Source organism: Eutrigla gurnardus (assembly GCF_963514095.1).
Source record: "Eutrigla gurnardus genome assembly, chromosome: 5".
Classification (NCBI taxonomy): Eukaryota; Metazoa; Chordata; class Actinopteri; order Perciformes; family Triglidae; genus Eutrigla; species Eutrigla gurnardus.
This window is the reverse complement of record NC_139919.1, coordinates 15,384,230-15,396,338: the sequence shown is the minus strand read 5'-3', so window position 1 is coordinate 15,396,338 and position 12,109 is coordinate 15,384,230. Positions and strand designations below refer to the sequence as shown.

Here is a 12,109-nt window from a genome sequence, read left to right as displayed (position 1 = left end):
GTGTGTGTGTGTGTGTGTGTGTGTGTGTGTACAAGGGTCCCTGTAGGGCAGGTGTGAATTGGACCCCGGAGAGAAAAGCCGTCCCTGTTTTCCAATTCATTTTAGCCTGCCTCGTTAAGCCGGTTAAGCCTCCCCCCAAAACCCTCCACTCAAATTAGATGCAAATGAGGTCTCAAGTGGCTTCCCAAGGAGGACATTACGGAATTGACTGGCCCGAGGTAATCTGTGAGGCTGCCTCTGAGTGCATGTGTCTGTGTGTGTTAAGTGAACAGTTGAGGCCACCACTGGGTTTTTTTTTTTCTCGTTAACCTTTCCAAATGCTTTGTTTACAATAGCGAAGAAAACGAGGCTTTTAAAGGGTTTCATTCAGTAGTTATGACAGGTGGATCCTTTTACGTCTAGAGGCGGTGGAAGTTAACTTGATTCAGAATATACTGTGTAAAAAGAAACAAAAGAAGTGTCGACTCTACAGTTTAAGAAGACCACATTGGTGATTTTTCAAACTTAACAGTGCCGACTGTTTTCCATTTCGACTTTCTAGACTGCGGTGTGCCTTACAGGTCAAATCTGTAATCGTATACTTTTGCAGTGTTGGGTATATCTGTACTAAAGTTATTTCATCACCAAGCCTTGTACTTAACTATTCGGTTGTGCCCGATTTCCCTCAATCAGTGTCATGTTCTTGTTCTTCACTTAGCAGTGATCACTGATTATTTTTCTACATTTGTTTCCTCCACAGAGTCTAAATTTGTTTGATTTGGTGCATGTGGCAAGAGAGAGAGACAGAGAGAGAGAGAGAGAGAGAGAGAGAGAGAGAGAGATAGCAAGCAATGAAGGGAGCAGTAGAGTAGTAGCTGAAAAAGATTTTCAAATCAAGATAACACAAGACTCGGGTCCCTTATTCAATCGTCATGTCTTGTGGTCTTGTTGCATAGCATAATCTCATGATAAAAACACTATCTCCCCTCCTCTATAGATTTCTACTTATGTTCGAACCTTCCTGCAAATGGTGAGAGATCATCCAATACTTCAACACGACAAAATCAGAAAAAGAAAAGCAAGGTGGATCACAATCACGTTTTTAAATTTAAGGGGAATTTTTACTTTCAAGTTCAAAAAGCCCATCGGTATCTTTTTCTTGTCCTCCATTCACAACCTACATAAGCAAACAGAATTTCATTAGCACAAGATTTAATACTAATGAAGTGATAAGTTGAGGAATGTTTTCAAACAACAAGTAGCTCCACTGGACTTAAGCTAGAATGTGTAACATTTTATTACACTTTGGTAAAAGTTAAGGTGATATTCAAGAAGGTTGGAAACTTTACTTTGATGCAAATGAGCATTTTTACTCATAACTTAACAAACTTGGCACTTTTGTTACCAGAATCTGCTGTCCACATGGACCTCATCTCAGTTGTCAAAGCCAAATCCCTGCTCAGGGCAATAACACTCATCTCTCTTTCCTAAAAAGTTTACCATCTGCCGTAACCTTTAGAACTGGAATCTCATCCATTTTAATGTTTCCCATCTCAGACTCCCTAAACTATATCTGCACAGAGAGAGAAAGATGAAGGCGGGCAGAGAGGGAGGAAAAGAGGGAGGAAAAGAGCAACTCTTGGCCAAAGTTGCAGCTGAAACACTGACCTGGATAAATCAGGGAAACATAAACACATAGTTTCTTGAGGATAAGGGGAGGGTGGGGGCTCCGCTACCCCAAGTATTCTACCCTGGGGACCCGAGCGAGAGGCAGGAGACCCCCTTATCCCGCCTCCCCATCACAGCCCGCTCTAATTATTTATTTTCCTAAGGTGTAAATGTCTTCGGGGGATTGCTGTGTAAAAGCCAACGGGTCCTGGGAGGTCACAACAGTCCTGTGGGATGGGAGAGGTATGGGGATGGTTGTTCACACTCTCTCTCACACACACACACACACACACACACACAAACATATCCAACACTTGCAAAAGTAAAAATGCACAAGCACACACATGCTAATCATGTGTTCATATCCAGCAGTACCCCCCACATCCACACACACACACACACACGCATCAACAAACACAGCCCCCCTCTTCCCTCTGCAGCCTACTGATTGTGTTTGTTGTCTCAGGGTTAGGTCTGTTGTTGATCCCCCGCGGGCCTTTTGGCTGCTCCGTTATCATGCATAATCGCTTCCATACCTTTACGGCATAGGTGCGTGTGTGTGTTTGTGAATGCATGTGTGTGGCTGCGGGGGTGCATACGTGTCAGGGTCAGGCTAGAAGTGGCAGCAGCCGCTGTCAGGGGTCTGTCTCTGCCTTAGGAGTGAATATCATTTCAAACTAACTGTCACCCGGTTCAAAAAAAGTGATCCTTCAAGAGTAAAATCAGCGTTTAGGATTTCACACAAATCAATGAGGATCCAGCTCAACTTTAGGAGCCTGTGAAAGTCTTATTGCAAAGGGAACGTAAAAGAATAGAAAAAGATTTAAGGAGCTCGCTGCATCTTCTCACCTTTCGCTCTGACCCCTTTATAGACTAAATGACTCGCTCTAAAGCTGGTTTAGGACTGTTTTCTTAACTTCCTCCATTCACTGGGGACACTGGTGGATTTTAGTGGAGTTTCATGTGCCCCATCTATTACTTGTACCACATGCATGGACTGCAGTGTTTAGGGATGTACTGTAACTTATTCCAACAAACTACCCCTTGATTTGCATTAGGGTAATACAAGGAATTGTCAGTTATTTTATTTATCAGTCTTATCAGGCTAAATGCTACGTTTTAAATGCTACCCACATTTACTTTGTCAACTTTTGTAGAAATGTTTACCCATTTTTTCAAATTCAAGGAAAAGAAAATGGTAATGTTGCTCAGCTCAACAAAAGCCTAAGTTTAATCATCGTTTTAATGCAGAATAAAACAAATAAAAGACGTATTTTTTAACCTTATAATGATCACTGGCTGAAGGCCAGAGTTGAAAGCAATTGATGAACATGGCCACAGTGACAACAAATAACAGAGAAAACGCCACCAACATGTATTGATCCATCAATTAACAGCTTTCAAATCAAGACGTGTTCATTTAGTAAATACGCTGAAGGTTTAAACTGTCCACTTGTGATCTGGGGGTTTAAGCTCCCTCCTTCTCTGATAACTCGGGCTGAGATAACTTTATCATGTTTGTGCTTTCACGCTGATGTTTAACAAAGATGATGACAGACAGACAGTGAGATTCGCTTAAACTGTCGTGAAATTCCACTTACAGACGCTCGGCGTTCCTCGGTACTCCTTTGGGCACAGTCTTCAAACCCAGACCCTGGCAGTCCACATGCGACCCGGAGCAGCTGCACTTGTGTGGGCATCCAGTCACCGAAGCGGCGCACACCAGCAGCGCGAGAACCAGAGCCCAAACGCGGCAGAGCGCAGCCCACTTCTCCGGCCCGATCGGAGGCATGATATCCACTCGAATTACTTCCAAACCGGAGTTAATTGAACATCCACAGTGGGTGAAGCGCGACTTGTGGAAGTAAGGATCCCGAAAGAGGTCAAGAAAGGCCGTTCGACTGCGTGCTAGAAGTAAAATGTAAAAGAGAAGAAGTGATTGGAGCCGAAATAAAGTGCAGTAGTTTCTCTCAAGAGACTCGATCAGTCAGAATCTCCTTAAAACGCTCCCTTGCCATTGAAGAAAAAGAGAGAAAATGAGTTGTTTGGATGTGACACTTTGAGAAGAAAAGTTTTCTTTCAGAACATCTTGCCGCGCGTCACTCAACTCGATGCGTAAAAGTCTCCCCACAAAAAAAAAAAAAAAAAACGCTCTCCAATCACATCAAGAAGTTATCAGTCTGACTCCTAAACTTTTTCCAAGGTGAAAATGTTCAGCTGGGGTGTAACCTCCTCCTTCCAGGGGACATCCCTCCGCTGCCAGCCAAGATCAGAAGTGAGAGTCGCAGAGGACTTGTAGCCTAATCAGTGGAAGGGAGGAAAAAAAGAAAAGTTGAGTGAGCGGAGGCGCAACTCAGACTGGTTGCCCTGCGCCTGGAGGTTGTGAGTGTGAGAGAGGCACACAGATTTGTACTGAGGTTTCCCCCAAACTCCTCTCTCTCTCTCCCTCCCTCTCCCTCTCTCTCTCTCTCTGTTGATGTCACCAGAAAAGAGTGAGAGAGCGCGCGCTACAAACTTTCCCTCGTCCCTTATCTCCCTCCGCTATATAAACTCGGACACTTTCCCACACACGCGAACGCAACTCCAAACTTAGCGCGCGCATATTTCAGCTTATTTCCCAGCAACTCGTCCTCTTTTATCGTGGCCCATTTGTCATCTTAACGATTTACTTTTGTGATCATATAGTTGGTAGTGAGCCACGTCTCTCATGAGCCATCCCACCGAACACTCCGCTGCATCATCCTCGGGGAGTCTCTGCGTGTCAGCGTCATTGATTCATGCGTGGCTGATGGATCAATCAAAGTTCGCCAAAAAAAGAAAGAAAAAAAAACGTCGTTAAACTTAACCGCAATGACGTGAAAGCAACACCAAGACTTGGATTCCGTTCATTGATTTTGTTAATTGTTCCAATTAAAGATTTAACGCGATCGGACCACGTGACCACTCCCTCCCCAGAGTTTGGATTTGAATCTCCAGATTGTTTTTGGTAACGAGCGCAGTTCAAGTTCTTTCTCACTTTTCTTACTCACGGCACTGATTTCCACACACACACTTCCACACCGCAGCAGTGAAGTGAGAAGACCGTTTCAGCGCGGATCCACTCTTTAAAGGGTGGGTGCCCTTCTGCTGCCCTCTAATGGTAGAAGGGGGGACTTTCATAGACTAATAGAGTCGCATCAATTTGCAGTTACAGCAATACACTGTTTTCACTTGTCATCAAATCAGTGTCCTCTGAAGTAATCTGAAGTAATCAATTTGCTGTGAATGTCAATATTTGAAAACATTTTTCCACCCTCAGCACTGTTTCATTTTTTAATAAACTGTGGAAAGTTGATGAATATTGTAATGACTCGAGTTAATTATAACATCCGTTTTCCTGCCAGTTGATCGAACATCAGCCAATGGGCCGTTTAATATCTGATGTAGTTCTTAGATACTGACGTAAACACATTCATTATAATGTTAATACATTCTCCAAAGTTGTTAGAAAAATCAACCTTCGTCAAATCTGAATTTTTTGTTTTGTCTTTACCTGCTGAGCATGTTTGTTCATTTCTAGGTGCAGTTTGATTCATAGTCGGTCAATTACGGCTTATTCATCCCTGAGAGTGACCCTTCTTCTGGTCTTAGTGCTGAGGAAGGGAAAACATCACTTATCAGTTATCTGCTCTGAATATGTTTGACTTTTTCACATTCTGGATTACATTATAAATGTAGATGATGCATACAGTACCCAGGGTGAGTCAGATGAGTGTCATATGTGAGACAGTTTAGGAGATCTGTGTGAGCCTTTTCGTAATTCGCTGAATATGCTCTCCATCCTACAATTTTCGTGTCACTTCTTTTTATTGGAGGGGTCTCTCTCTCTCTCTCTCTCTCTCTCTCTCTCTCTCTCTCTCTCTCTCTCTCTCTCTCTCTCTCTCTCACAGCCCACTTTACTGTTCAAGGGACAAAGGGAAAATGAAGCTGCTTTGGAAAAAATTCAGTTTCCAATCAGATCGATGGCCACAGCAAAGCAGCACAGTTCTTTTTCACAGCCTCTAGCTCCAGCTCCTCCTGGGGTATCCCAATGTGCCCCCTGCCATAAGAGGAAATTAAATCCCTCCAGAATGTCTTGGGTCTGCCCCAAGGTTTCCTCCCTGCTGGCCATGCCCGGGGGGACAGGAGCTAGCAGCCTGTCACTGAGAGTAAGCCTGGCCTCTCTGTGGGGGAAACCCACTTCAGCCTCCTGCACTTGAATCATGTTGTTATGACCACCAACAGCTTACATAGCAGTGAAACAGTACCCATACAAACACATCCCCAAAGCATTACACATTTGGGAATAGCCAGATCATGCTAGTGGCCACAATGGCTACAGTACGTTGTCCGGGAAATATTGGTGTCAAAAATAAAAATGTTATCAGTTTATATTCATGCTTAACACATCACTTCCAGTTTATTTTTGTTTTATATGAAAGGAAACACACAGTAAGTATAGAGGTTGGTAGTTGTGCACTGTTGTTGGGCTAGCAGCCGCAGGCTAACGGGAACCTGAAGCTAACGGGAAAAATCCACCCATTCCTCCAACAAATGTGTGCATTTAGCACAACATTAAGCTTTTAGTTTGGATATAATAGTTGAGTACTTTTAAAGTTGTGTTGCTTGTGTTCCTCATGCTACCATTAGCTGATAAAAGTATTTTAAACAACTGTGTTTTTGACTGGCTTTAAGTCTTTTGACTGGTTTTTAGCTAGCTGACAGTTAGCTAGCTGACTGTTAGCTAGCCTGGAAAAAAATAGCAACACTCTTACGACACTTTAAATATGTAATCAGTAGAAATGCGGACCACACGTCTTAAAACTATGAAGTTCTTTATTTCTTGGCTTTAATCTTCTGAATGGAAAGTTGTCAAATGTACAAATGATGAATTTTCCTATGGCACCGTATTAATACACACAAAGTAGAGGAAGACGCTCTCGAGGAGACACCAGTCACACATTCACACACATATGACAGCCTGATATGATTTTCACCACTCTTTAAAACAACGTGGTAACAATTTTATTGTTTTGGATTGTCCCTCTTCGTATTGGTAGCAGTTCAAGGTTCTGTTTTTTATTTTTATAAATGTCTACTGGTGCACATGGATGATTATGATCTACATTTTCGTCACTCGTCACTTAATTAAACCAGAAAATTGATGGCCCAGAAATGTGTCTGTGACACATGTATTAAGATGGATACTTCCTCTGGCCAAGCCGGCTGACTTTCTGTTGACTCTCATTTCAAATGGCTCCCTTAACATATGAATGGGACAAAATAATCATAATTTGTTATGTAGACTGTCCAAATTGTATTGGATCAAATTGATATTGCAGAAAGTGAGTATGCTTTTGGTCTTAAAAAAATGTGTTTCACCACCTCTCCTATTGATTGCGTATGGGGAAAATACATTTAGAGCCACAGTGTCACATGACTACTACACCAGCTTCGCTGTGGGAGTCAGTATTTTTAACCACTAGGGTCTCCCTAAGTGGGGTAATAGTCTAATCTCAATACTGGAACAAAACTATAATGTTTCCATATCATTTTTATGATTTCAAATGTAGCAAAACAGATTTGAAAATTGTCTAAAATGGTGAAAATTAAATAGTGACGAACAATTCCTTCCATGAGGTTAAGAGACACAAAAGTAAGTGGTCAATTGGAAAAGTCCCGTCTCCAAATGAGTGTTTGGGCAAACAAAAAAATGAAGAAAAAAAAAATTGGACCGCCACAAAACAACACATTGAAACGCTCAAAATGAAGGAGTGATGATCCTTTTTCCTTATACAAACCACTGCTTATGAGTGTATGAAACCGCTCTCTGACAGCTTCGTTTGGGCTCATTGGAATAAGATGCATGTCATTAACTTTTGAGGTTCAGGGTTTAAAATTTTGCTCCGGACCTTTCGATTCACGACTCCAATCCTGAGACTTTTCTCCCAGAGTCTCTGTATTTTAGAGAATTAAGCGGAAAAACCAAAAACATGCAAAGTGCTTTACAAAATGACACTTTAAGCATTTGTGAAGTGAAAGGAGTTGGCTAATGCTGAACTTCTCACACCACATAACTACTGCCACTCTTCCCCTCTCTATTCCCTTCTTTCCTCACTCTTTCTTTTGCCATCCCTCGGGTGCCCTTTTCAAACCTCCATCTCATTCTCTCGGCTCCTAGTCTGACAGACTTCCTCTCTTCCTGTCATTCTGCCTCTCATCGGCACATTGTCCTTTTATTTCTCTCTTCCTTCCATTCATCATCTTTCTCTTCGCGTAACGTTCTCTACACCTCGTGTCCCAATCTCTGTATTTTTATGAGTTGAGAGACAGTGTGCTACTAATTAGCATCTTTCTGTGGTGCGGGACCAGGCTAGTGACCGGAGTAACAGCTTCAAGCTTCACTGCTCACACACACACACACTGAGGCAACAAGGCACACATTAATATCATGCTGTCACGCAGAATTTCCTCTCTGCCGACCAAGTCTCCCAGCGTAAAACAAAGACGTAATCCAGCCCTGCCAATGCAGGATGTTTTTATGCTCGTTTCGTAGAATGGCTAAACATTTATGTTAAATTAGAACCATGATGGCAACGTTTTCTGGAGCTCTCTCGACCGGCACAAAGTTGTGAACACAGCGTCAGCTGGGTTTTCATCCAAATGCAGTTTTTAACCACATTCACAGAAAATCTGCAAAAGAAAATGCAGGCAAATTGTAGACGTTGCAAGATAAACAACTTGTGGCGCTAATTCTTCTGTCTAGTGCCATAAGACAATTAAATTAAAGGAGCACCTCAAATGGTGGAAAACAATGATGGCATTTCTGTTCATATTGTGTATTAATTTGGGAAATGTTACAGTGTCCTTGCTTCACACAGATCAGATTGTTTTATCTGTAGCTACTTTAAGTCAGCGAAGCAGAAGTCTAAAGGCGGGTCCACACCGGACCGAAAATCGGCGTCTTTGAGAGAGTCGGCGTCCGTGACATGAGTCTCCTTGGTGTGGTCGCTCGAATCAGCCCACGTCGGCGTTCATTTCAGCCGATTCAAATGTGTAATCCGCCATTCGAGTCGGCCATATTAAGTAGCCCGACTTCATTTACCGACGCGAGTCGGGCAGTCGGTGCGGTGTGGACCCGCCTTAAGAGGTTGTTCAGATTAATTTTTCTAATCTATTTCCATTGTTTCCAATTTTTTTCTTGGAAGTTTTCTCTTGAGGAGAATCTCAACGCTGATAGCCTTTCAGCGTTGACATTCTCCTCCTGTTGTCAGTGAATCAGAAATGGAGACACATATTGTAGCGGTCTGTGGTCTTCCAGAGCTCAACGATGGAACCTCACATTAGTATCAAGACTGAACAAAACTATGTGTGTAAACCAAACACTGTCTATGGTACAAACAACAAGGTCCTTGCCATATTAATGCCTAGATGACGTTATTTCAAGTGTTGATAGGGCAGCTATGTTAGCAGAGCCTTGATTGATTCAAATACATTTCAGAAAACAAACATTTTTAAAGTGATTTGCTTATTGTCTTGCTGACAGACCTAAGAAACTGTAAGTGTCATTATTATGTAGTTACTCCGACATCCTTTTTATCCGTTTATTTCTATCAAATTCATAGCGGTTCATATCACTGTAGTTTGTTTGTTTGTTTGTTTGTTTGTTTGTTTATTTATTTGGATCTCTTTTAGCCCAATTGGGCTATTCTTCCAAGAGTCCATAGCATAAAAACAGCTGTAGTAAACCAGCTGATGTGTGTCTTGCTATTCACAGTGAATACAGCTCAGTGAAATTCACCGAGCACCTCTGGGTGATGTTATGAAGCTCTGGGACTTCACAACAGCAGCAACAGTGGTTATTTCAGCCATGATTGATGAAACATTGTCGGTGTCTACACGGAGCCGACCCCCCTTTCTTTGCCAAATTCGCTTGCGGCACGCAGAGAAAATAGACCAGACGCCAAAACTATCGCAGAAGATCTTGAGCTAGCCACAGACCACGCCGCGGCGCGTCCTGTGTGAACAGTCAAATTGGGCCCCGAAAGGATGCTGGCAGCCGTTCACCAAAAATCGTGGTGCTTTTTGATGCTCATCCAGTGGGAACCCAGCTGGATAATTATATTATAATCATTTAAGTATATATATATGAGTATTGTTCTCTGGAGAAAAACTACCAGCAACCAGATAAATAATGAGAGGAAGCACTCTGGATTGAACTCTGTCAAGACGGCATGAATTCATATGTCACCAAAGTTGAACTTATGTACATACTATTGCCTTTGAGAGCAAATCCATTTGCGGTGACCCAACTGAAATGAATCAAATATGGTGTAAAATGTTGCTGTAGTTATGTTGGTGTTTCCTGGGCCTTCGTCTGGGTCTTCCTCCTTAGAACCCTCTCGGTTCCTGCCTCCCATCTCCCTCTCACGGATTTTCCTCTGCTCTCCTCTCTTTGCCTTACTCCTCCTCCACGTCTCCTCTCTCCCAACAATAGACAGATTAAAGAATAATGGGTGGAAAGTTTGGACTTCTCTTCACACTGGGCCTCATGCATTTAAATGCTCTGATATCTGATGGCACATTAATGGTTCCCGTTACACAGCTGTGTGCGTATGCTGGCAACTATGTGTGTGTGTGTGTTCTTGAGGCTTTGTACTGGTATTAGTGTAGGTGTCTGCTCGCCTAATTTAGAATTGTTATATGTCAGTGATGAAGTATGTCCTCATATGTGTGTGTGGTTTAATGGATCCTTTAGGCAGACAGATCTTTGGCGAAGCTCTACTGCGGCCCCAGCAAAGCTATTATCTCCCCATATACTGTGTACACACTTCCTCCATGTATGTGTGTGTATGTGAGAGAGAGACAGAGAGAGACAGAGAGAGAGACAGACAGAGAAGAGAAAGCCAACTTTTAAAAGGGGCTAGCATAACATCTCCATGTTGCTTTGAGCACACACACACACACACACACACACACACACACACACACACACACACACACACACACACACAATTTTGCTTATGTGTAATGACAACGGACCACAGTTGAAGACCCACATCACCTCCTTCTCTTTTAAGCAAACTTTAGTCCTTACTTAACTACCATTCTTAGTCCATCTTTCAACTATTGTAATATTTGAGTTAATATTTAAGTTGAGCCAGTCCAGCTTTAGTCCAGTTGACCTGGAGTGTGTCACCCAAACATGCTTAATACCCCTTCGGACATTTTTTTTTAACTCAAAGGACCTGCTTCTCTAACTTACAATGTTAATCTTAAATCCCACCAGACTTTAGCCCTCCGATCCTAGTAGTAGCAGTAACTGTAATCATTATTACTGAATGGATTACGGGTCAAAAGAGCCCTCAGGTCTCAAATAAAAACCCTGTCCTCTGTAAGTCCACAATCAGAGTTAAATAATAGCCTGCACAGCACTTTTACAAAGCAAAGTACTACCAGTACACACAAATACAAACACACACCAACCACACACACACACACACACACACACACACACACAACACACACACACACACACACACACACACACACACACTTGCGTCTCTGAATGAGCAGTTAAATAATGCCACATGTTGCTCCAGTGCCTTTGTTTCATTGCAAGGATATTTTTTTCCCTTGCTGCTTCCCATGTTTGATTGATGGTCTAATTTACTAGAATATCACACTGACACAAGCACACACACACACACACACACATGAATTCACACACACACAGACACACACACACACACACACACACACACACACACGCACCAATCCGACAGCATGGTGGTGTGTTGGGCCGATTCTGCACAGATCCAAATGGCTGTGGACAGGTCCAGTTAGTGATACTCTTATAGTGTGTTTCACTCTTTCAAAAATACTGACAGAAAACCTACTAAAATCATCTTTTACAGTCTGATATGAATTACAGAGATGCACATGCAAATTCTCTTCCTTCCTCCCTTCCTTTCTTTCTTTCTTTCTCTCTTTCTTTCTTTCTTTCTTTCTTTCTTTCTTTCTTTCTTTCTTTCTTTCTTTCTTTCTTTCTTTCTCTTTCTCTCTGTTCATCAGGAAAATCTATAGATCTTGCTCTGAGTGTACCAATTAAAATGTCTGTCCTTCCCACTGTATTCTACTGTATTGTGTAGTGAGGACTCAACCCTAAATATCTGTAAACCTTGATTTAAAAAAAATTCTTGCCTATGTCTTTTGTGATTTGGTGGAAATGAGCCTTTAACATCCCCCCCTGTCCATCTCCTCAAACACACAGCTTTAAAAACCTGGAAGCAATTCAAAAAGCCGTACGGTCCTGTAAAGCAATTTGTTACTTGCTGCGGGCCTTGAACACATATACAGTACACACTGCGTATTAATGGCTGGGCAGCTGTGTGTTTGTGTGATTTAGGGTTCAGTAATAATAACTCATTAAACTCTAACCTCT

General features: G+C 42.3%; 1 protein-coding gene across 1 annotated transcript in view; it reads right to left on the bottom strand.

Annotated features, from left to right (window-relative positions):
- Positions 1 to 3,932, bottom strand: part of slit3 (slit homolog 3) — a 227,439-nt gene extending 223,507 nt beyond the window's left edge. The window contains 1 exon segment of the mRNA XM_084009985.1: positions 3,249 to 3,932. Coding sequence (XP_083866111.1) covers positions 3,249 to 3,439 — 191 coding nt within the window. The 5' untranslated portion in view covers positions 3,440 to 3,932.
- Between the last annotated feature and the right edge of the window lie 8,177 nt (positions 3,933 to 12,109).